Genomic DNA, 27602 nt, shown 5'->3' on the forward strand with positions numbered 1-27602 from the left:
ATGGAAGATTGACATAAGATATGGATAAGCTCACACTATATATAGATGCTACCACATAATATATTTATAAATACATTTTTTAAAATGTTGCCAGACTTTGATTCGATTAGCGTTTTAATACATATAGTTCAGTCTACAAGTGATTCAAAATTATAACTGAGATGGTTTTAATATTGATGCGGTGGCCGATGGGCATACTTTATAGACCTAAAATAATAAAACCTTTAATAGCGTAAACATAATAAGAACATCCGCCTTTATGTGCGAACATGAAAATGACTCTCGCAGTACTACAGATCTAGTAGAAAGTATCTTTGATGAAAACTTGCCAAGTTAGAGATAATAATTATTCTCTGCTATATGCATTTCAGGAAATAATCATTTAGCTGAAGTTGTGATGTAGATTTAGTAGACTTACTATCGTGTTTACATATAAGGGGGACATTCAAGGAATCAAACCCGCATACCGTACAGTCAAAATGAGACCATCAGAATAACAAGATGAATGCTTTAATCATATAAAAGTGTGTAACTACAAAATGCACCATATTTTGTCGCTTCTAGTCGCAATGAGTATGTTTTGAGGGGAAATGTAAATATCTACATGTAGGTGGATGAGAAGTAGTATAATTACAAGAAAGTGTTGAGAACTACAAACCTTTAAAACAAAGGAAACTTTTACCTTCTTGTACTAAACGAAATATCTGTTTAAAGCCTCCTATGACATTATTGACAGTAAGCCTGTACATTCCGAACAAGGTCCTGTTAACAATAAGAATTGTTAAATTGGACTGGAGATTAAATGTATCTATTTTAAAAGCTGCATCATTCCACAAAGGATACCATTGTCCATTTGCCTTTCGGAACCATTGAAAGTCATTTTTGGAAGGTACAGGATGTGCCAAGGCCGTGAAAGAGAACACTGCTGACTTATTCTGCTGACTTATTACATTTGTTAGCAAAGGTACAAGTGGAGAATTCCTAGGAGAACCTGAAATGATATTTGTATTCATAAGTTCAATATTATTACTCTATTATATACATTAATTTCAATGTTTCACTTCTATGTTTTTTCTTAAATAAATAGTTGTTAAAACGTATTATTTATCAGTATGAATGAACAGTTCTTTTTTAATGATTATACACGAATAAAAAACATTTATTTACATATCTAAAGTACTTTGTTTAGGATAGTAAAATGCAGTATTTATTTGTAAATGTATTCATAACAATTATGCTAAAATATTTATTCTAGATTTACTTACAATTAACGAACAATGTTAGTTGCTTTGATGATAACTCAGTGTTGTGAGTATTATTTGCCAAGCATGAATAGATTCCTGCATCAAGGCACGAAGCTGAGTGACGTACATATTCCAACCATTTTCTATCGGAACCGGAGTGAAGTTGTTGTTCTTCCTTCTTTATAGTCATGAAAGATCCTGGATTACTGTCAACATCACAATGAAAAGGCACTCTGCTCGTTGTTTCATTTACTGTTACTGATGTTTTTCCAGCAAACCCGACCACATAAAAATTTGTAACTTTTGCCCTATCTTATAAACGAAAAATTTATTTTAAAAACGTGGCTTTCCAAAAATATTCTAACACAGAAATACATATGGATTAACCGTATATGTAGTGCAAGAAAGGGAGCTAACTAGAGAAAATGGATGGAACATTTATGATTCTTGACTGAGCCATAAAGCCAAACTAGTAAATTAATGATTATAAATCATTTGTACCATACATCAAATTTAACTGATCTACCTTTTTTCAAAGTACCTAAAGCTGAATTATAAGTACGTTGTAACTTCCTTGAAGTTGTAATGAATCCAGAAACCTGTATTTGATTTTTACCTACGGTATATAACTTTACTACTGTTTAATTCAAAATCCGTCAATGAATCACAAAGCTATGCATCAAAGAAGTCCATCATTTCACAATCATAAAGTTTGGCATACAAGTATGACCTCGATCTTTAAACTAGAAAATTACTGTCACGATCCAAACAACAGCATCATGTTTAACACGGTCATGTAAAGTTATTTTGCAATCCATCCAGGAGACTAACACGACCATGATCAATACACATGCAAGACGTTTTCGGGAGTATGCATATACACATATTGACAAAATCAAAAATGGTCCGTAAAATTTCTTTAAATCAGAGTCTTTCTGTTTGAAAGACTCTGTTTAAACAAAGCATGTTGTTACATATAAGCGGTAAAAATTAGGGTCACTGTTCTGTTATTTAGTTATCTGCCATTGAGATTATTCACAATTTAGCTTAACAATTCCTTACTTTTTCTTCTTATTTTCACCGATTTAAGGTAGCTCGCTACTTTCCGACCTAAATTTGACAATATCTCAGATCTTGATGATTTCTGGTATACAGACATGTAGATATGTAAGCTTTACTTCTGCAGCATTATTTTATAAATAAACAGCGTTACTATGACGTCAAAGCGCCCTCTATCGGTGGCGGCGAAATTGCGTCTTTTTTATCAATAAACCGGTCTGTTATTATCAATTTTCATCCGATTTCCTTCATTTTAATTTTATAATGTTCAGTAAATGTATGTCTTTGTAACGATGTCTTTCTTTAACATTTGCTTAATACTCTGCGATTCTACGTTATTTTCCCTCGCGTTCTGACGTCCATATTTGATGCAAATATCGCGCGATATCGCAATAAAGATTGTGAAATAATAAAAAATCTACACGGTGAATTTTGCTTTAATTTTTTTAACATGTAGTGAAGTCATAAAAGAAAATATTTATGCAATAAAAATATAGGGTCAACGCGTAAGATATTTTGCTATTACTATTTGAATATAAAATAAAGGGTGAGTAAAACGTAATGATTTTGGTGACGTCAAATATTTTTATCAAGGAAATTTTCACGACTTTTTCGATAAATAACATACTGACAGGAATAAAAATGTATGAACACCATCAACAACAATAGTTTGTAGACATGTTCCGTAAAAATGTTCTTTTAAAAGTCCTGTCAGATGCCTGCATTTCGATGAATATCTTCAATTATATACATGTACAACAAATCAGGGTATAACTGTCTGCAAAAGTTGGTATCAATCGCTGAAAAACTGCAACGAATGGATATAAATACCTCGAGGACTGAAAGACAATTCAGAATATTGAAAGATATAATTAAAAGGCCACCTAAGTGGAAATTATAAAAACATAAATTTTGCAAAGAATGTCAGAAAAAAAGTATGAAAAGGCTGGTGCCGTCGCAATGTCATCATGTAATGTGTATCTCGGTACAACATAAACTTCCATGTTATCATATGTACTAATTTTGAATTGTATATATCAGTTAGTAGGAACAGAGACATAGATAACATCTATGTCTGTGGTAGGAAATGAATTTCAAAAATATATGATCAACTGGAAGTAGCAACGATTTGTACGTAAGCCATGATTCACTGGTAGTCTTAATTATATTATAAATCTAGCAGACATTTAATTCAAAAAAATTCTACACGTATGAAAATTTATTTATTAACAGCCATCAGTTATTCTATTTTCTCTCGCAGCTAAATACCCTGCATTAAGCGTGATACTCAGATTTAAAGCAGGAATCACGCTTTCATGCTATGGCTTTAATTTCTCACGTATTTCACATAATTACAGATATTCTTATTTATTTTAAACTAACTGACTCGCGGTATGCGTTTACTAGCGCATCTTTGAGGCGACCTGAAGCCGCGATCATTTCTCAATTAGAGGCGATTGATTTTGTATGTTCAGAAGCGGAGAATTTTGCATATTAAATACAGATTCCCTTGTATTGAAGACCATGTAGGATCCTCAATTTGTGGGATTATGATTGTGTGGGAGAAGCTCGTTTTTTTTTGTCTGCACATAATGCAGTGCTATGTAAAGCCTATGAAAATAATGAACTATGCATTTTATGTTTTATATCTTCTTATTTTTTTAATATTTGGTTTAACGCCGCTTTCAACAGTATTTCAATTAAAGCGGAGGGAATTTAACGAAACCAGTGTTTCTCACAGTATCAACTTCTCTTTGGAAATGAATGACAGCAGTCCGAGGTGGACCTTGAAACATTTCATACACAGTAAACAATTCTAAAGGATAATCTATTAGTACATCTCGAATCCATGCCTTCCGAATTCAGCGTAAGACCACTTTACCGATTACAACGTGGCAACAGAAGAATATTCAAAGTAAAAAAAAACCTGATTATCATCTCCCTTAATAAGGGAGAAGTCCATTTTTTTGCTAACATCATAAACACGTGTTGTTGTGTGTGTTTTTGAGGTTGTTTTTTCTTGTTTTTTTTTTATATTTTTGTTTTAAAGCAAACTGTATTGTATTAAAAAATGAACAAGATAACGTCAACATAATACATTATTCGTATTCAGTGGTAACAAAAGTTGCACAAGTTATTTAATAATCATATTTTGTATTTAATTAAAATATACAGTATAACCTTTACAGAGACATGCCCTTTGTTGCCTAGAGTGGTTGCTCTACAGAGGTAAAATGTAATGGAACTCTTTAGAAATAAATAATACTTTGAGGGCCGCTATGTTATACTGTACAGTAATGAAAAAACGGTAATGAATCCGAGTTGAGTAATGGTTATATTGGGTGTTTCACATTCGAGTCTGCAGTTGCGAGTTTGCTTATATATTTTTTTATTCAGTATGATTTTGCTTCCAAAATAGTTTATAGTTTGTCACATAAGTGCTCATTTTCTAATTATCATGAAATTTTAATTAGATTATAATTATATAATCTATGTATTGCACAGACTTAAAAATGGTAAGCAAAAATAAAAAGAAAATAAAAGTCTTTGTTTCTTGTACAGTTTGTTTTTAAATATTCTTAGAGGGACTCCACTGAGGTTGAAAAGCCAAACACATAACATTTGAATTTCTTACATAAATGAGTTGGGCACTTTAAACAGAATTTTATGCGAAGATACTTAAGAAATATACTATGAAATAAATTGAAAATCGTATTTTTATGCTTTTGTTAGCCCGATTTGGGTGAAAAGCGTTTAAACGCTTTCATTTTGAATAATTATTCTGGAAAAACGAAGTGCGCGAATGCACTGAAATTTTGCACAAAGATTCGTGGTCTAAACCTACATCAAATGGTACACTTATCTGGAAAAAATATTTTCAGTTCCATCATGTCAAAATACATCAGTGGAGTCCCTTTAACATATTTGAATATTATTTCTGAATTTTATTTATCACTTATTTCGGCACATTTGTATGCATATCTATTTGAATTGTATTTTTACGATGTGTTTTTGACACCGAGCCTCGTCTGCCTGTATTTGATTTTATGCTGAATGTAACGTAAAATAAATATTCTACGGGTATAGGCTAAGCGACCTAATATTCTTACTTCATTCATACAGCAATATGTGAATCTTATTTTTTGCGCTAAAAGTAGTTAATTCATATAATAATATAACACTTTAACAACATCACATTATAAAATTAGAATTAAAAGATGTATGAGACTGTGTCCTGCAAATTAGAAAAGTATTTAAAAAGGGATTGTCGGATTAAACATTGTAAATGTGCTCATCTAGCGCATGCTTTCAATGAGAAAATAATCAACAATTTAAAAAATATACATTTCATCAAGTCCCTGTGTTGTTTATACTTACTATCGTAATGTTTGACGTAAGAAAATTGTTATTTGGTATTATTCTTTGAACTCCAACAACTATTAACGTCACCAAAATCATAACGTTTCACTCACCCTTTATTTTATTTTAAAACAGTAATAGCAAAATATCTTACGCGTTGACCCTATATTTTTATTGCATAAATATTTTCCTTCACTATCTCACTACACGCTCGGAAAATTATAGTAAAATTCACCGTGTTGAATTTTTTTTATAACCCAATCTTTATTGCGATATCGCGCGATATTTGCATCAAATATGGACGTCAGAACGTAGAGAAAAATGACGTAAAATCGCAGACTATTAAGTAAATGTTAAAGAAAGACATCATTACAAAGACATACATTTACTGAACATTATGATATTAAAATGAAGGAAATCGGATGAAAATTGATAATAACAGACCGGTTTATTGATAAAAAAAGACGCAATTTCACCGCCACCGATAGAGGGCGCTTTGACGTCATAGTAACGCTGTTTATTTATAAAAATAATACTGCAGAAGTAAAGCTCACATATTTATATGTTTGCATACCAAAAATCATCAAGATCTGAGATGTTGTCATATTTCGGTCGGAAAGTAGCGAGCTACCTTAAGTCATTGCACAATTGTAAAGTTTAGGCAAAATAACAAACAGATTGTTGTTTTTCCCCTTTGCTGCTTACCTGTGCCATTTTACACAAAAACTAGCTTATTTTTCGAAGAATTTTGAACTGTTTTATTCACTCTGAAAACAATATGTAGCATAAAAAATGCAATCAGCATTAATAACAGCAAAAAACATAGTCGAGAGGTAAAACACGTATGTATTATAATTTATAAGCCCTTAAAATGACATCAAAAGTGGGATCGGTGTCACCAACGTATTTGTTAACTTTAAATATGTCTGCCATCATATTCTAATTACATGCCAAAAATAGAAAAGGGGAGCGGTGGCCTATTGGTTAATGTGTCACACTGTCACTCTACCCAGATATTATCGGTTTGAGCCCTACTCGGGTCACGGCCATGTTTCTTTAAATGACACCAGTACTTGTTGGTTCCAGGAAGCGAAAGTGATTAATATAAGTTGCAAGAACTTGTTTCGCAATGGAGTTAAAACAGATATGTTTAAAACATTTTTTTAAATACTTTTATTTATTTATTTCTTCTTTTTTTCTTCTTCTTTTTTTTGCACAAAAATACCTTTAAGATAAGATGGATGTTGTTAAAGCAGTTTTTCAGCATTAATTTTAGAATAACATAGCACAATGTTCTGAGTTAAATTTGTACTTGAACATATAACTAAACAAATCAAAATTCAAAGATTTTTTTAAACAATTAACAATTATTTTAATGCCAAAATAAAGCATTGATAATCACAGCTGCTAGGATAGATAACAGATAACAAAGACTCACTAATTGTTAATTGTCTACTTTTGACCTCTCAGTGTGACAATAACCAAAAAGCTAGGGGTCTAGGTGTTGCGCATGACGCATCGCCTCATTATGCTACAAGTTCTTTCAAAATTCCGTGATGCATGACAAAGTTATTGGCCAGACACTGTATTCTTTCCGCCGACCTATGACCTCTAAGTTTAACCTTGACCTTGTATGGGGTCTTTGTCTTGCTCATAACAATCATTACGTCATGCTCAACATACGTGCCAAAATATAAGCTTCGGGTCAAAAAATCTGGAAACAAAGTCATCCCTCGGAAGCATTAATCACAACAAAATTACATAAGAATTGCAGACTCGGTTTGATTTAGTCTGTACATGAGGGATAATGAATAAGTGCAACATCCCTCACGCCCCCTAGCACCGGCTTGAGCGGTAATCAATTCTCAACACTCAATAGTGCTAGTATCAATGATCCCGAAGGACCAGAAAAATATAACAACACTAAAGTGAAGTACGGGGCAACTTTTTACAGCTGCCACAAGGAACTTGACACCTGCTGTTGTGAAGTATAAAAATCTGGAAAGTGATCCCTCGGAAGCATTAATCACAACAAAATTACATAAGAATTGCGGACTTGGTTTGATTGAGTCTGTACATGAGGGATAATAATTAAGTGCAACATTAAAACTGGTATACTTCATCATCATAAAGGGATGTGTCGAGCGGTAGAGCCAAGATTCAAACTATAAAGTAAGGATCGAAGCAGGGAAATTTGGCGTTTAGTTTTCTCAGTTTTCGTTTGTCGTTAACTGTGGCATAAATGATGGAATTAAAGGATTAAAAATGTGACATATAGTCTCCATAAGTCGACAATGTGTTTTGTGCAAAACACATGGATACACCTTCAAAGTCAAGGTCCTACTTGAAGGTACTTGAAGGCATAAGTTTAAGTTTTGCCCGGCTTATAGCTTTGCCATTACTACTATGAATTGCATACAAAACTCACTTCCGCATCTTAAAGGCCAAAGTCAGTTATTATTTGTTCATCCTGATTTCCTTCTAACATTCATCCAGGTGCAAAAAGCGAGCAAATGTCTAGCTGATCGATCGGAAATTAAAAATATTCGCCTAGATGGCGATCAAAAATTAAAGTTTAAATACAAGCATCTCCTTTCTTCCGTTAATCTTCTGTGGATTTAATTTTCTTTTGCTAAGATGAAATAAGAAGAAAAAGTCCACAGCATTCTCAACAAAAGAACGACAGCACACCAAATACGACCTGCATGTCAATATTATGCCGTCTTATGTTTTTGATATCTGTGTATTTCCTATACATTAATGGAGCATCATTTTTTATATTATTTTTTTCAATTGCAACCGGTGATACAAGTGTCCAAACCTAATTGAACATCCAAGAACGACCCGCCCTCTATCCCCCCCCACAACCACCCCCCGCCCCCCCCCCCCCAAAAAAAAAAGTAAATAAAAAAAAATGAATAAATAAAATAAAAATTATTTGCAAATCTAAAATCACAATAAGATTATTATCTGATAGTTGGCCTCACTCATTTTAATGGTTTCTAAAACTCTTTTTGCGTGACAGAAAATTGATGTAAAATACAAGTATTTATAATAAATACTTACACCAAACATTTAAATAGAAACTTTTACTATCTTCGCCTTTTGTTGCCATTTGTTCTCCTGTTTGTTTCATTAAATTATCAGCTGTACATGTGTAGAATCCAGCATTTGTCCTCGACACATTTTGTATTGTTAACATTTGGTTACTCCATATTGTACCATCACTTTTAAGCCATTTAAATGTAGTTTCTTTTGGGTAACCAACTTTAACCGAGCAATATAGGTCAAAAGGTTTACCTTCGGGAATACTTCTGTTGTTCAAAATTCCAACTTCCGGGGGATCTAAACAGATTACAATTTTTATAATTATCAACAAAAAATCATTTTTTAACCAATCCTTATTATTAATTTGATCAGAAACATAAATAAAAACCTAAGTCATACAATAATAATAATGATAATAATAATTAATTGGAATGACATTTTAGCCAAACATGAGTACATTTTCAATTTTGTATAATTATAATAATAATAAAAATAATAATGATTATAATAATGATTATAATAATAATAATTATTATTATTATTATTATTATTATTATCATTATTATTATTATTATTATTATTATTATTATTATCATTATTATTATTATTATTATTATTATTATTATTATTATTATTATTATTTGATTAACCAAAGAAAAAGAAAAAAGAAGTACATTGTAGTATCTTTTCGATAAGTTTCAATATACAAGAAACACAACATCCTGGAAATTACCAAGTGAAAAGTGTTATGTCAAGGTTAAAGTGTAAATTCATGAAGAATCTGATAAATAAATATACTGACTAAATTATTACGCGAAGATAACATTATTTTGATGCTTATGTTTAAAGTTATAGAACATTTACATGCCAGACCGTCAATAAATAAATTTATGAAAATAATTACACAGAATGTTCAACTCAAATTGCTGAAAGTTTCTCCCATAAACAACGTTTTCTAGATTTATAAATGTACGTTTCATGATATTTTCAGTTTTGCAGTTGTAGTTTCCAGCTTTTGATCTGTCCAGTTTTTTCAATGTCAGTATATGTGAAGATGGTGTTATATTTTCCCAGACGATGACTGGTTCTGGCCTACTGTTTGATTCACAGATGACAGTAAATGCTGTTGGGTTAAATTCACGTACAGATAGTGAATCACTGAATAAATTTTGTGATCCTTGTCCATATCTGTATTTAAAGGTAGGATTTGTTGGTGGATCTGCAAATTAACATAAATGTAAGCATATAACATGATATAAAATATTCATTTGTTTAACTCAACAAAGAAAAAAGATATATTTCAAAGAAATTAACATATTACTCAACTATATAAGCAGTCTAAATCATTTATTTAACACAGTTGAAAAATATATTTATATTTACTGATTTTTAAAACTTGTCTGAAACTTAACTACATGTATTTCAGTTTACTTATAAATTGGAATTTACATATTTATAATCAGGTTACAATGATCTATTAAAAGTACTTGTTATGGGTGTCCTATATCCAGTAAATGAATCTTAATCGGATAAAGCTATATAAACTGTAGTTGTTTTTCTTTAAATTTCAAACATTACTCTTTAAGGTTAGAAATGAATTAGTGTGTCAGATATGAAAGCAGTACTACAAAAAAGCTTAACATATCCGTAACAAAAGTAATTGTTATGTAAGTCCTTTCTCTAAAGTATAGGAATCCTTATTTTGTAACAAAAATCAAAGTTATTTACATATTTATCACGACCCTTTACGCAAGTTTTGGCTCATATGTGAAAAATAAGGTATATAAAGTAACTTACAAAATTTTGAAATGCTATATACAGGTTATTATATTTGTTATAGTAACAAGATTATTACATGACTGTATGATACCTAAAGTCACAAATAAACATTCTTTCTTGTCACAGACACCATTTTTAAGATGTTAAAATATTCATAAAACTTAAACAAATGTTTCCATATGTTGAATTTTACAATTATAATAGATACAACCAGTTACTTACACATAACATGAACAGTTAATGTTGATGTAGAAGTTCCTCTGGTAGGATTTGAAGTAGTAGGAACAGTTTCTGTCATTGTATTTCTAACCTCACATTTATACATGTGATCTTGTTTATCAGCAGTTATTGATGAAACAGTAAGTATTTGATTGTTTCCACGTGTATCCCATTGGTAAGTGTCTGGGTCCGGTTTACTGTTTGATCGACAGGCAACTTTAACTAGATCATTCTGTATAACATTTAGCAAGTTGTTTGGTATAGTTGTTCCTGTGGTATTCCAGTATCGGAATGTTGGTGTCGTAGGAGGATCTAACAAAGGAAGTAATGTAGGTGGAAAACATAGAGTTAATACAGAAAGTAGAGGATAGGTCTACATATCTATAAGTGTTTAAAATGGAAATTGTAATTCACATTCATAAATTCTAAGAGCAAATAATGTAAAAGCTGATAAAGTAGTAGCTTTTATCGATATAGAATAGGTTGATAAAAGACAAGTTTATAAGTTTAATGTTTAAACTGTCATCCGGTTTATTCTTAAGATTGGAATACCTTTATAAAAGCAATGATTCCGGAAGTAACAGTATGAATATGTATTTCATTTAATGTATTTAAAAGCTGAAGACAAGAGTACATAACTGGATAGCATATGATATTGCTATACAAAAAAAATAGTATCTCTGAATAGAACATACATGTATACTGTAAAACTTCTTTTCTGCTAGCTTATCAACAGTAATGTTTTATTATGGTTTGTTTATTATATAAATGTTTAAAAAGTTTAATAAATAAATTAAAAATGTAATCACAAATGTTAATCTATCTGTACAGTAAAAAAACTTACATAGAACATCAAAACTTAACGATGATGAGTTTTTTCCGGTTACAGCACTACCATCTGATGGGTTCATTAAATTTTCTACTTCACATGTATATTGATCACCATTCTGTATGTTGTTAGTTGTCAATGTTGCTCCTGATGTTATTGCAGAGTTATGTTTCCACGTGTACTGTATTTGATTTGGCTGACCTGTACTTTTGCATGTTATAGATACTTGACTATGTTTTATGACTTTCACTGTACCAACAACCTTTGTGTTTTTTATTGAAAACTCTGGTGTTGTCGGAGGATCTGAAATTTCATCAAAAATTAGTTTGTCAGATATCAGTATCCTTACGAACAAATTTAATAAATTGATCGTGATATCCCTGACAAAAAAGATACAAATAACCTTATTCAAACTTCTATACTTCTGTATTTTGTACACAAGAAAACAGTGAAAACGAAGTTTGTATCGGTAGTTGTGTTGATACAAAGACCCAAAACTGTCAGGCAAAAATTGCTTAAATTGTAAAGGACATTCTTTTTGCGGAGTAACGAGAACAAGAAATGTCGAACAACACATATACTTCCCTTACAAGCCATTGACTCATACTTGGTAATTTTGTTATTAGAAACTTGACATAAATTGGTACATAAAAGTGTTCGTGCATGGAAAAAAGAAAATTAATGACCTATTAGTTATAACCAATCAATATGTGATATATATCAAGACCTTGACCTTTGAACTAGTGATCCCATTGTGGCTAATCAATATGTGTAATATGAAGACATTGTGATAAAAAGTTTTCAAGGTAATGAGCGGAAACCATTATTACATTTAAGGTTGTTGTGACCCTCACTTTTGAATTAGTGATCCCAAAATAAATAGGAGTCATCTACTGCATATGACTATTCAATATGTGAAATATGAAAACTTTGGTATGAAGAGTTTTCAGATAATGAGCGAAAAACCATTCTGACATTAATAGCCTCTGTGACCTCATCTTTGACGAAATGATCCCAATATCAATAGGGGACATCTAGGCGTTATGACCAATCAATTAATATGTGAAATTTGAAGACTTTGTGAAAAAGTGAAAAAAAAACAATCAAGGAAATGAGTGGAAACTATTCTTACATTTAAGGCTGCTGTGACATTGAACTTTGAACTAGTGATTCCAAAATAAATAGGTGTCATCTACTATATATGATTATTAAATTTGTGAAATATTAAGACTTAGTAATAAACCATTTTCAAGATAATGAGCGACAAGCATTTTGACTTTTAAGGCCCCTGTGGCCTTGATCTTTGATCCCAAATTAATAGGGGACATCCACTAGTTATGACCTATTAATATGTGAAATATGAACAGTTTGATATAAATAGTTTTTAAGATAATGAGCGGAAACCATTCTGACATGGATGGCACCTGTGACCTTGACCTTTGACAGAGGTACCCCAAAATCATCAGGGTAATTAAAAAGATATGACCAATCGATAAGTGTAATATGAAGACTTTGTGATAAATAGTTTTCAAGAAAATGAATGGAAACATTCTAACATAAAAGGCTCCTTTGACCTTGACCTTTGAACTAATAATCCCAAAGTCAAGAGGAGTCATCTGCTACATATTACCAATCAATATGATTATTGTGAAATATGAATACTTTGTAAAAAATAGCTTTCAAGATTATGAACGAAAACCATTCTGACATTCCAGAACCCAGTGACCTTAACCTTTGACATAATGACCCCAACATCAATATGGATCATCTACTAGTTATGGCTAATCAGTATGTGAAATATGAAGACTTTGTGATAAAAATCTTTCAATATAATGAGCGGCAACCATTCTGACATTTTCGGCGTCTGTGACCTTGACCTTTCACTCAATAGGTCAATTTATCAATAGATTTAATAACCTCGTCAGTTGTAAAATCACAATCTAGAAAATCAACATAAAAATTTACATTCTGATTTAGAACTTCTTTAAAAGCCTGATCACAATATACATCAGTATCATAAAATTAAACCTTTAAAATGATCATAAAAATCCTCATGAGATTACCGTCCTAATCCGAGTCTGGGGAGTATAGTACGTTATTGATATATAATTCATCACGCACAAGGTAAGCTCTATGACCTTTGTTACGAGCATCTTCCATGATGGGTATGAGCCGCTTCCGTTGTTCTTGTACCTCACGGGGGGGGGCTGATCAAACACAGCAAATGGTGTTTTTCTCAAGTCAACATGTTTCAAAGCCTCTTTCACAACCATTTTGGACTCCTTGGGTATCCTTTGGGTATCTTTAAAGTTGATGACAATTGGCCGTTTTTGTCCTGTAACTGGTCGATAGGTATACGATGTGCACGATTTATGCATATACGCGGCTTTGCATCCTTAATGTCGAGAATTTGTTCAAAAGTTGGTAACCTTTAGCAATACAGTTTTCAGGTGATGCAGTACTCGCATATGAACCCACTGTCTGTTGATTTGTAGAACCTAAAAAAATGGCCACTGTCAGCTGTGGGAGTACTATGTCCATCAGTTATATATGTGTGTTCCTCGTCATTAGGGGATGCATCCAATTGCATGTTGTTTCTTTCAGAAATTGTTGTCATAGAATAGACTGAATTAGGACTATTATGCATGTATTGTGGGCGCTCCGATATACCTACAATCACAATATCATCCCTCATGGAACGACAACGCAGATCTGTAATGTCATTTTGTAGAACTTGATTTTTCTTCCTCAATGTTTTATTTATGTCATTTACTTTTTACAGCTTACCCTGTAGAGCTTCTATTGCCTCATTGCTATCTTTTGAGGAACAATGTATCGAGTCATATTTATCAGACAGCATACTTTGGCTCAGTTCTACTTCTTGCATTTTAATATTGTCAGTGTTTACTTGTTGAGTGTTCAGTTGTAATTTTTGTTGAAGTTACAGTCCCAGACAAGCTTGCTGGTACAAAAGTTTCATTATGACTAGTTTGTTGACTTTTATCGTACGCAATTTAATTGTGCTGGCATTTTTAAATCAACACCGGTCGCCATTTTTACCGACATATCTTCTGTTTCGCTTCCCGTATATCCCTTAGTACGACGCCTTCGACGCTTTTTCTTATTGCTTTCCGACATACGTAACGATTATTCGCTAAGTCAAACATCTAAATATTTTTTGTAATGACTAGAAAACACTAAAATTGTCATTTTGTCTAACAACGTTTTCAACACACCGCAATCTAACCAGTGCTACGTAAGAATCTACAACACGTGTCACGTGTTTATATCAATGAGAAGTTTGGTTTGAAAAAAGGACCGTAATGAATCAAAATTGATAGCTAATATTTATCGTCCATCTAATACAAATGTAGACTTTTGGGTTAGATTGAATATTTGTCTAGAAAATGCTTTTAATGAATTAAGTAGAGTTCTATTAGTAGGTTACATAAATTAAGACCAGATAAACACGATTTAATGATAACAACAGACTGGTCATTTCTTTACTCCAATACACTTGATGAAGCAACCGGAAACTTTAATTTAAATTTCATTGAGCTTGTAAACACTATATTTTGTAACCCTTTAGAGAATAAGCAAGATATAGACCGGACATATCCGGACTGACCCAATGAACTATACGCCAAAGGTGACGACTAAGTCGAGCTCACCATAAGCAGGATCGACAAAAATGGACAATGGATAATAACTTCAAACTTAGCCAATACTGAGTTACATTTCTTATGTAATGGGCATCTACCAAATGAGACTATCTACCTTAAAAAGTGCTTGTTGGTATATTTTATAACTTTTGGGTAATGTCTCGGACATAGTGTCAAAATAAACAAATAGCGATAACTCTTAAACTTAGCAATATGGAGTTACAGTTTTTGCACTGCACATCTACCTAATACAATATATCTACTTACATACGTACGGACGGACACAGCTGTGACTATATGCTCACCCCTCTTGGAGTATTATAAATATAAATAATTTCATTCCTCCTTAAAACGATCTTTAAGGATCTTTAAGGTTGTATTACAATAAAAAGCGGAGTAATAAGATTCTATACTAAATTTACTTAATTTTATGAAAATAATTGCAGTAATTACACCGCTTAGCCGGAGCTTCTAGGTAGCCCAAAATAATATGTAGATTAGAAACAATGCCCGTATATGAAATGCTAACATATGAACACAGTTTGCTGGTTCATACATGAAAATCTAAACTTCGACTAATTGTCACAATAACAAGTGTTCAAGCTTGAATCATTATTATCAAAAATAAACAAAATGCACTAGTAACTTTGGGGTGAAAATAATACATTTAAATGTTCCGTCCAATTTTGTTACAAATTGATTGCTGTATGCATGTTCATTTAAAAGAAAACAGAGAATCATCTTAAAGCTTATAACGAAACTTACATATAATTTGTACTTGAATGTCCACCATTGCACTTCCACTTGAATGTGAAGACTGACATGTACACTTTCTGTTTTGACCTCGTACAGCTGTCCATCTTGCAGTCTTTAAAACAGTGTCAGCATCAGTGTTGTCAGACGTTCCAGTATTAAAACAAGTCCATGTTAATGTTGGTAAAGGATTACCTCCTTTTATCAAACAAGTCAGTTGTCCTGGTTTGTTTTCTATGACTCGATATGTAGTTCCAGCTGAAAACCCCTGTATTACAGGGGGGCCATCAGGAGCATCTTAAATTAAAAGCCAATGATTTATTACATTTTACCAATACAATTGTAAATTTATCAAAACTTATGATATTGGACAATCTTGTTTCATTGATATGACTGAATATAAATAGATTCGCATCCGGAAACCGACATTTTTTATGTCTTACAAACATTTTTGTCGAACATGGGTCATCTCGGATGAAAAAGTAGGTCACAGGAGCTATAAATAGAAAAACCTTGTGAACACTCTAGTGGTCACATTTTTGAACCAATCATCATCAAACTTGGTCAGAATGCTAGTCTAGTCAATTGCTTGGATGAGTTCGAGCATGGGTCATCTCTGATGAAAAACTAGGTCACAGGAGCTAAAAATAGAAAAACCTTGTGAACACTCTAGTGGTCACATTTTTGACCCAATTATCATCAAACTTCGTCAGGATGCTTGTTTAGATAATAGCTCGGATGAGTTCGAATATGGGTCATCTTGGATGAAAAACTAGGTCACCGGAGCTATAAATAGAAAAACATTGTTAACACTCTAGCTGTCACATTTTTGCATCAATCATCATCAAACTTGGTCAGGATGCTTATCTACTTGATAGCTTGAATGAGTTCGAACATGGGTCATCTCGGATGAAAAAGTAGGTCACCGGAGCTAAAAATAGAAAAACCTTGTTAACACTCTAGCGGTCACATATTTGCATCAATCATCATCAAACTTGGTCAAGATGCGTGTCTAGGTGATAGCTCGGATGAGTTTGAACATGGGTCATCTCAGATGAAAAAGTAGGTCACCGGAGCTAAAAATAGTAAAACCTTGTTAACACTCTAGCGGTCACATTTTTGCATCAGTCATCATCAAACTTGGTCAAGATGTTTGTCTAGGTCATAGCTCGGATGAGTTTAAACATGGGTCATCTCGGATGAAAAAGTAGGTCACCGGAGCTAAAAATAGAAAAACCTTGTTAACACTCTAGCGGTCACATTTTTGCATCAATCATCATCAAACTTGATCAAGATGCTTATCTAGGTGATAGCTCGGATGAGTTTGAATATGGGTCATCTCGGATGAAAAACTAGGTCACAGGAGCTAAAAATAGAAAAACCTTGTTAACACTCTAGTGGTCACAATTTTGACTCAATTGTCATCAAACTTGGTCAGGAAACTTGTCTAGGTCATTGCTGGGAATAAATCGAACATGGGACATCTCGGATGAAAAACTAGGTCACAGGAACTAAAAATAGAAAAAGCTTGTTAACACTCTTGTGGCTACTGTTGTAATCCAAATATTTTGTTAATTGGTCTGAAAGTTTGTTTTGATGATTTCTAAGTCAAGATCGAACATGGGTCATCTTGGATGAAAAACTAGGTCAAACCGCCCAAATATGGAAAAACCTTGTTAACATTCTAGTGGTCACATTTTCGACTCAATTATCATCAAACTTGGTCAGGATGCTTGTCTAGGTAATTGCTTGGATGAGTACGAAATGCACGTGAAACTAGGTCACCGGAGCTAAAAATAGAAAACACTCTAGTTGCTAATGTTTTGATCCAAGTATCCTGGAAATTGGTCTGAAAGTTTGTTTTGATGATTTCTAGGTCAAGTTTGAATATGTGTCACCTGGGTAAAAAACTAAGTCGCACTGCTCAAATATGGATAATCCTTGTTAACACTGTAGTGGTCACATTTTTGACTCACCTGTCATGAGAATTGGTCAGAATGCTTGTCTAGGTAATTGTTTGGATGAGTTTGATAAGTCAGGTGAGCGATCTAGGGCCATCATGGCCCTCTTGTTTCCTCTAGTTGTTTAATGTTTTGGATTTCGTTTTGAATAAAATCTAACCTAATACAACAGTGTCTATATGTAGTTTATTTTGCTGTTAACGATGTAAATAGACTAACCATGTGACGGAATAACTGGAAATAAATATGTTTTTCGACAATAGGCTTTATCCCGCTAATTATATCGACAGTAGTAGGATGATTCATTGGCAGCCGTGCAGAAATTTAAATACAGAATATTGGAAAGTAAACATGTCTTTTAAATGAAATTTTAGTAAATACATGTACATGTAATGCACAATAATATTTTGAAGTTTATGGTAAACTCTGAAACGAGTATATAATAGATTTGAAAGAAAAGAACGATGGATAAAGCAATATAATCTGCGTCGTCCAGAAAACTTCATAAAAAATCTGGCATATTCTTCTGTTCTTCCAAATATTTCGGCTAGCAACATATACCAAATGAAGTGAAAAATTGTGGGGCGTGTTAATAATTAATAATTCAGTCATTTCCAACAAAAAGAGTAAAAAATATATTTTTCATTTGTATGTTTACAAATTGTTGGATACGACCCAGTTCTGATTTGAGGCCCTGTTTAAGTGTGTTTTACGTCACCGTTTAAGGATGTTGTGACAACGTTCAGACTGTGACGTATGCGCATTACTACGATTTCTTAGATGCTGGTGTGGCAGCCATTATCTGTTCGATTGTTATGTTTTGCATCCTTGTAAAGTTAATATTACGCATAGATATAGATCGATCTTGTGCTTTTTATATGAATGTTACAAAATATTAGTCTATTTATACGGATTATTTACGGGTATTTCTGGATGATCCCTCATAACTAATACCAGTTTCTATATCAATTAAACAGAGACATGTGCCGCAACGCCGTAAAATATCGCACTACAGGGTAAACGCACGTTTTTTTTTGTGTTATAACGTCTGCAGAGTCCCCAGGAACGGTCGGTGCCCAAGCCCGGTAGGGCGAGGGCTCCAACAGTTCCGAGGGACTCTGCAGACTTTATAACACGAAATAAATGTGCGTTGGCGCTATAATAGCATAAAATTTTTAAACAAATTCATGATGTATATTAAATACAAAACAGATACAATAAATCTTTGTGCTTGGACGGTATTCATCCAATCCGCCATGTTTTACGTATGCGTTTTATTTATCCGAGGCTAACAACTTGGGAAATACAAATGCTCAGAACCGAACGGAATTGGAATTTTAATTTATTTAAGAATTTTTTAAGCTTAACATTAGACATTTATTATCTCAAGAAAAAACACTTAATTTATCTACCAAGGACAATACATGACCCTCAGAAATTCCAAAAATTATTTCAGATTGACGAGAAAAAAGATCAGTGACATCAGAATCGTTTTTTTATTTTTTCAAGCACACAAGTTTATAAAGAAAATCCGGCACGAAACATTATTCTCTCAAAGAAATATAAAGAGAAATTATTAATATAAACATTGATAAAACAACATTTTCTCATATTCATTTTGTGTTATCTTGTTTTGTAAGTTAATCGGAGGGTTAAACTGAATGACAGATATTTGTTTACATTGACAACTGTCCGTTTCTTAGAAAGGGCGACAACCAAGATAATGGGCGATGTTTACACGCCGTATTTCCGGCATAGTTATTTGAATGCTGCTGGCCGTAATGCGATTGAAGCCCTCGAATCAATAATTTCAATGTAACTATTTGCCAAACAGTTTGTTTGTTTACTGGGCCCTGTATGTATTGCGCATAGGTAAAACTGGGCTACATGTATATAACAAGAGCGCGTGACTATGTTAACACATGGTTTTGGCCCCGTTATAACATTGGCAAAATAGGGAAAAATAGCCGATTTTATACTGTAATTGCCGTTAAATGCCGCACCATTGCCGCTAAATGTCGCAACCGCCGCTATATGTCGCAAAATCGTTTGTCGTTAAATGTCGCAATGGTAACGTTAAATGTCACACGATTTGCACTTCCCGTTAAATGTCGCAACGCTACCTAAAATGTCGCAACGCTACCGTTAATTTTCACAGGATGTAAATTCATGTTAAACTAGTAGTTAATGGTGTTGCATTAAATTTGTCGTTATGTTAGTTATCTGTTACTTATCATTAGTAAAGCAAAAATGAATAAGTTCATATTTAAAAGGGAGGATTTCCGTATATCTACTTGGATAGGCTTTGTTGTTACTTCAAAAATGATTGGTTGAAATAGGAGTTTTCTTTTTCGGTTTTAAAATCTATAACCATAATTGTTGCCTCCTTGGCTTTTGCACACATACGTGTTGTCCTTTAACAACTTACGTGCCTAGGATTTTAGCTAAGATTCAACCTGAAGATAGATATAACATATTAGGAAGCAAATTCTAGAATGATTGGATTGAGATTTTATATTCTGTGTCCTCATTTTCCCTATATCTTCACCTTTATCATTATATTGTCACTTTCAAATTACGAAACATGTCTTTAAAATTAAATTGATGCAAAAACCTGTTTAGTTTTTTTTTTCTTAAATAGTGTTTCAGTCATACACGTACGGTATGTTAAAGATATTTAAAAATTAATATGAAAGTGTGCGGAATCAAAATTCATATTTATATTTAGTGACTACTTAAAGATGTTTGTTTTCTCTGACAGCCAATAGCTTCAGTTATTCATTTCATTATAAGAAATTAAAATAATAATTTTATTATGTTTTTTTTTTTCAAAACAGTGTAAGATTACGATTTCGTATGAGATTTGCTAGTACCATGAGATATGCAAGTTCGTTTCCGGTTACTAAATGACTTCCCGATTTCATGTTGGTGTTCATAAAACTCGCCGTTCATAATTGAATTGAATCTCACTGATGAATAATCAAAATATTTTTTGCATACATTTTAAATCTAGCGAGAGTTTTTGTGAACAACTGTTATTGCATTTACTGGATGTTTCCTGCTCGTGAAAATATATGGAATTTTATCATATTTCGTGAAAATATATTTCATATTTCACTCAAACGAATGATATGTCCTCCTTATAGTATTTGCCAACATAAACATATTTATGTCAGTCTCATTGACATGTATGAGATTATTCAATTTTAAATGTCTTTAATGCTTCTTATCAACATTTTTCGGTCTAGGTGCTATCTGATTACTTAGTAGCATACAATAATTGATTCTATAAGGAAATTATGTAATATACACTGTATTACAGTCTATGTTTTATACATAGATACATGTATATGTTTTGCCAATAAAATATTTGACTTGACTATATTCATTTGTAAAGATTTCTATTTTCAATGGTTAATCAATTAATTATTTCATTTACTAAGGGCTTGATAATATTATATTTTATACAATAATAAGGTAAGATATAGAATTGAGTAATTTTAATTCATGCAGAATTAAGTTAAAGGGAATCTTTTGATATATATAACCTATTTCTGATTAAATATCTTAAATAAACAGAAAACATTGGATACTTTATATAAGGAAATAATATTATGATATTTATTATTGACATCAGTATCTACCGGTACCGCATTGCCTTATCCGAGGCCCAGGCTCCCACCACTTAGTGTAACTGTAATAAGTGGGGCATCCTCCATGGCATAACCCTATTGCATTTTTATGGAAAGAGCGCGATTTAGACTCAGACACGTTCCTTATTGGCATAATCTGGCGGGCTGATGTTTATACAACATGATACTTCAGTGTCGATCATTATATTATCTGAATGTTGTTAGTTTGTTTACTAAATATGTTTGCTTGTACAACCAAAGCATCCACTTACGGTATTTGCAACAAGCGAAGTGTTATGAACCCGTTGAGTGTCAATAACTGGCTATTCACCACAGAAGAGCAAGAACAGCAAACTTGATTCGCATTTTTACTTTGGTGGTTTTGGCATGGAATAGATTCTGATAGCTGTCCAATGAAACAGAAACATGTTTAAAAAGGTTCTTAAGATGACCGTGTTTTGTTGAAATTTGTTTGCTTTAATCATTATATTTCAAAGCATTCATACTATTTTTTGCTACACATGTTTCTGTTATAAGTAATATAAATTCAATTGACTTATTGTATTCTTAATTTCTGTTATTATGTAAATATACACTCCGCTGTGATATAAATAAAATTGCCTGAAATTTCAACTGGTCTTCAATGCAGTCACTGATAATGGCTTTTAACACCAATAATCCCTAATTGATTCCAGCACTTTTAAGTGCTGAAAATTAAGTACAGCTCATCGAAGCTAGGGATATGAGGGATGTTGCACTGTTTCATTATCCCTCATGTACAGACTCGATCAAACCGAGTCTACAATTTTCATGTAATTTTGTTGTGCTTATAGCTTCTGAGAGACACCCATATGGACTTCTTTTCTGCAAATTAAGCATTAATTTCAACAGCTCCAAACTATCAGAAACGGAATACAGGATTTAACTGCACTAGATACCTTTTCACGTGGATCGCCGTTAATTTCTCTTTTTCTGAAGGCCAGTTTAAAAACAAATCCTATATCAACAGGCTTCATTTTATGAAAGAATTTTACATTTTCATAATTAGTTTTTAAAGAAAATATGTTAGAATCGAACACGTTAAGTGCAAACGTTTTGGAAAAAAAATGTTGCCTTTTTTTCACCAAAATTACTATGTGACTTGCTCCATATACATTTTGATTGACAAATACGATTGGATCTAGTTATGATGCAATCAATATGACTGCGACGAGTTCACTCATGAGCAAAATAAGAGTGATCATATTCATTTCGCCACGACAGTCCCTCATAATTTTTGAGCAAAACAAAAGCCTAAAGTAATAACATGTAAAATGAATTCAATCACATATCTCCTCCCCGTCCAATGCCTTAATTATGCGAATGACTTATCAAGGCATTAATAGTGATCGCAATGAAAAGCCGATGGAAATTTTAAAATGAGACGGTTTCATAAACTAACGAGACAATTCACAGTCGCATGTACTTAATGTATATTAAACTAACAATAAATGTCAGTAAATATCAAATGTATGTGACTAATGTACCGTGAGCTACATTTTTGCAATAAAATATAAGAAAATAGTCCCAAATATAATGATTAGAAAAATTATGTTTCCACGTTAATGTTTCGAAATAATATTACAACGATGGTGAGAGGTCGAAAGTACGATGTTGAAAAAACGAAATCATTTCGAGTATTCACCATCGTGACTTTGTTATTTCGACTTTTCACCATTGCACATCGACTTTTCATCATCCTACCATTGACTTTGTTCATGCAACATCGTAATTTCATTATTCCGACTTTTCAAAATCGTTATTGCTTCGTGATGACCCTTACGGCACACCGTACTTACACATTGACTTGCTACTTGAATTCGTACGTGCTAAAATCGCCAAATATGTGATTTTGGCCGTTTGGCACATAGATGGTTTCTTAACGCACAATAATTTCCTATTAAATAAACACATATTTACTGGCAATGAAAAAAAAATCAGATATATCAATCGAATTTATAAAACTGTAATCAGACTGTATCAATATGATAATATCTATAATATTATACAAATAATTTTAAGATTTTTAACAGAGTTAAGCTACAGTCTCACTGACATCCCGGCAGAGCCCCGGTAGACGTCCGGGGTGATCCGGGAACGACCGTGAACAACCGGAGTACATTCGTAAATCTGGCGTCAACGTCCTGGATTATCCGGGAACATTCGGCATTCGACCCCGGATGGAATAAAATATTTAATATTACCAGGGTGGTCCGGGAAGTATAGCTTTTCCGGCTTCATCCTTAGCTTTGTCGGGAACGACCGGGGTTACACCGGGGAAGCACTGTAGCTCTGCCGGCACAAACCGGGGATAGTCCGGGGTATGATATAGCCGAGAGAGCTACGGAAGAACCCCGATGAATGCCGGGAGAGCCCGTATGAATGCAAGCAGAGCCCCGGATGATGCCAGCAGAGTCCCGGAGCATGACGATGGAGCTACGGTTTATCCCGGTAGAGTCCTGGCAAAGCCTGGTTCATTTCAAAAGAATAACGACAATTTGCGATGATAGAACTTGTTTGTATTACAACCCTTCCTATTTCCCTTCTATCCAGTCTTGCATGAGGATTTTTCAGAAAATCATCATAAATTACTATTCTGGAAAAATACATATTGTATAAAATAAAATTATTGTATAATTGTTATCATTTTCGTACGTTTTCAATCCACCGGGGCTCTGCCTGGATCGTCCTGAGCTCTGCCGGGGGCTCTGCCTGGATCGACCGAGGCTCTGCCTGGGTCATCTGCGGCTCTTCCGGCGTCATCCGGGAACGACCATGAACCATTGCTGGGCTCTGTCTGGATTTTTCGGAGCGCATCCTGGGTGGAAAGATAGGAAAAACCGTAGTGCTGCAGGGGTAAGTGTGACCGCAACAACTGCCAACGTCCCCCGCCAAAAGGAAGTATTACAATGAGCACACAATAGTATTATATAATAAATACACAATAGTATTATTTTGACAGTTTGAGTTTCACTGCAAAATATTCATAAATGCACATGCAACAACAAATCCATCATAGAAATAATATTATAATGAGACAACTCCTGTGTATGTGTAAAAAGAAATACATTTGAGGAGTTTGTTTCACTGAAAATAAGTACATACAGGGAAACAATTATACTTTCGGAGATTTTCTCTGGACAAGGAAAACACAGACCATCTTTGGCTTTGATCTCTTAATGTGACCTTGAACTTGTTAGGGGTCAGAGTGTCGCGCATGACTCATTGTCTTAATATGGTGAATATTGCTCAAACTTATTTCAAAATATTTTGATGAGTGAAAAAATCAAAAAGGCATTATAACAGACCACTTTAAGTTTTGACCTTTAAGTGTGACCTTGACCTTGGAGGCAGGATTCTGGGTGTTATGTATGACATGTGGTCCTATTATGATAAACATGTGTGTCATATTATTTCAAAATCCTTTTATAGATGAAAACGGTATGGATTGGACAAGAAGTACACTCCCCATCAAACAATGATGACTGTGACCATTGTATCATAAGGACGTTGTCTTAGATAGTAAGCATTTGTGCCAAATTGTTTCAAATCCCTTGTAGAACATAAAAGTTGGAACCCGACACGAATTGTACCCTCCATCAGACAATGTTGACATCGGATCTCCAAGTGGGACCACCGTGGAGGTCTGGTTATTTCGCATGACAGGTCGTCCTAAATTTGTGAACATATGTTATTTCAAAATCCCTTGATGAACGACTGAGTTAAGGAGCGGCCAGACGGACGTAGCCATTTTATATGTCCCGCTTTTTTTTAAAAAAAAAAGGCGGGAGACAAAAACGTATACAAATGTGTTTAATCATCAAGGGGCTTTTTGAATAAGTTACGGTCGTCGATTTATAATACCGACTAAGATGACTTCATTTCAATCAAATAATTTAAATACTGCAGCAAATCATTTACTACATTATAGACAGTTTGTCCCCAGATTACACACATAATGGTAATAATAAAATAATAGCACCAGCTTCTTGTTTTACATGAATTAAAATTTTGCGCCATTTAACGGTAGTGTAGCGACATTTAATGGTATGGGAAAATCGTGCGACATTTAACGTTACCATTGCGACATTTAACGGCAGGCGATTTTACGACATTTAGCGGTGTTGCTACATATAACGGCGCCACAACGTGTAAAAATATCACCCGAGCAAAGGAATATTGATTTTCATTATGAACTTCTTGTCTGAAGGTACAAGACCTAAACCTTTGGTATTTGGTAAATAATATCATTTATAGATCCTCTACTACAATTGTTCAAATAAATTTCGCCACTAGTGTCATTCAAATTTTGCTCAAAGTGTCAAAATTGGCCCTGGCCCGAGGGTCACAGGTTTTCCTTATATGTATATATAGTAAAATAAAAAAATCCTCTCTGAAGTGACATAGGCTAGAGGTTAGGCATTTGGCAAGAAACATTGTGTAGTGGACCAATACCAAGAATATTCAAATTATTCTGTTAATAATTATTATTCCCGAATTCTAATTTACAATCTTATACCCCAAACCCCATGACATTATATATCTTAACAATAACAAATACGAAACAACAGCAGCAACAACATTGTCACTATAACAATACAGCGTATTAACAGAACACACTCTTTTATACTTGAAAGAAACATTCAGCGCATTTTAATTCAAATGTTAATTTTATTTGTGGTATCCAAAGTATTCTAGTCCGTCCAATTAAATGCATGGTGGTGCATTAGCTGTTGATACACTGCTAATACTTATTCTAAACAAACTATAAGCATTCCCCTCAAAGAGAATGTAAAATATATTAAAAGCGACAGTGAAAGTAACTAAGCGTTACATGGATTAACTATTTTTTAATATGTTAGGTATGTAATAAATCCATTAAATCAAGTATACGAGTAAACATTCAAACTGATAAGTTATCAATGGAAGAGTCAAATACACTTTGAATAATCAATATTTGTTTACTATTGGCATGTTCAAATGACGTAGAAAGTAATTACATTAAGGTTTAAATAGAATATTTTCAATACTTTTTATATCAATTTTCAAACCTTAAACAGGGCAAATAATTTATATTAATAGTTTGCCAAGTATTAAACTACTTTCGGTTTCTTAAATATTGAACCATTTTTCCGTTTTTATTCCGAAGCATATTTAAATCTCGGTAAACCATATATTTAATCTGACTTAAAAAAATAGTATCAACAAGAACTGTTTTTATATGAAACGTACTACAACATCTTAAATATCTTGATTTCATTCTTAAGTTTGTACAGAAGGAAAAATATATGATTTTCAAAAAGGGTATTGTATTGAAATATTAAAATTAGTTCACAAATAATTATCTAAAGAGCAAAGGTTACTTACATAACACATTTAGTTTCGGTTTACGTGTTGAAATTAATGGTGTTTGATCTGAAGAACTATAGGCACTACAATAAATGTTGATTTGGTTGTCATATTTTGATGCGGTCAATGTCAACGTACTTGTTGTTATTACAAGATCATCACTTGTATTTCTGTATGAAGGTATTATAAAAGTTGTTATCTCCTTATCATCACTTATATCTCCTGGTGTTCTAGAATCATTATACCATTTTACAATCGGTTCTGGTAAACCACCTGATGTAATACATCTAAATTGTTGAGTTGTTTTCTCTAGTATTGTAATTGTGTCACTCTGAGGTATTGTCATTGCTACAGTTGTTATAGGAACTGAAATGAAAGTCGGTCAATAACTCGGTAATTTAATTGATAGTAACTCTCCTTACGCATTTGGACACATATATTTTTCTATATGCTACCGAAAATAAACAAGAAGATAATAAGCAGAGTTGCTGTTGGAATTGAAATGTTGAAACGGTCATAAGAAAAATGAAACTTGATACTTCTTTTCACAAACTGGGTTATTCACACGAACAAATGTTTAATTGAGAAATATGAACTTAAATCCTTATAGTTTAGAACTGAAAATCATATGTTATATAATCCTTCATACCCTAGAAGAAAACTTTCAT

General features: G+C 33.0%; 1 protein-coding gene across 1 annotated transcript in view; it reads right to left on the reverse strand.

The window, feature by feature from the left end:
• LOC132732983 (synaptogenesis protein syg-2-like) overlaps window positions 1-27602 on the reverse strand; it is a 45902-nt gene that overhangs the window by 10696 nt on the left and 7604 nt on the right. The window contains exons 3-10 of the mRNA XM_060719538.1: window positions 26953-27300; window positions 15966-16250; window positions 11554-11841; window positions 10713-11021; window positions 9616-9930; window positions 8730-9008; window positions 1266-1556; window positions 683-991 (exon numbers count right to left, since the gene is read on the reverse strand). Of these exons, the coding sequence (XP_060575521.1) occupies window positions 683-991; window positions 1266-1556; window positions 8730-9008; window positions 9616-9930; window positions 10713-11021; window positions 11554-11841; window positions 15966-16250; window positions 26953-27300 (2424 nt within the window). The remainder of the gene's footprint in view (window positions 1-682; window positions 992-1265; window positions 1557-8729; window positions 9009-9615; window positions 9931-10712; window positions 11022-11553; window positions 11842-15965; window positions 16251-26952; window positions 27301-27602) is intronic.

This window comes from Ruditapes philippinarum, unplaced genomic scaffold, assembly GCF_026571515.1.
Source record: "Ruditapes philippinarum isolate M1 unplaced genomic scaffold, ASM2657151v2 ctg2094_1_1_1_1, whole genome shotgun sequence".
Taxonomy (NCBI): Eukaryota; Metazoa; Mollusca; class Bivalvia; order Venerida; family Veneridae; genus Ruditapes; species Ruditapes philippinarum.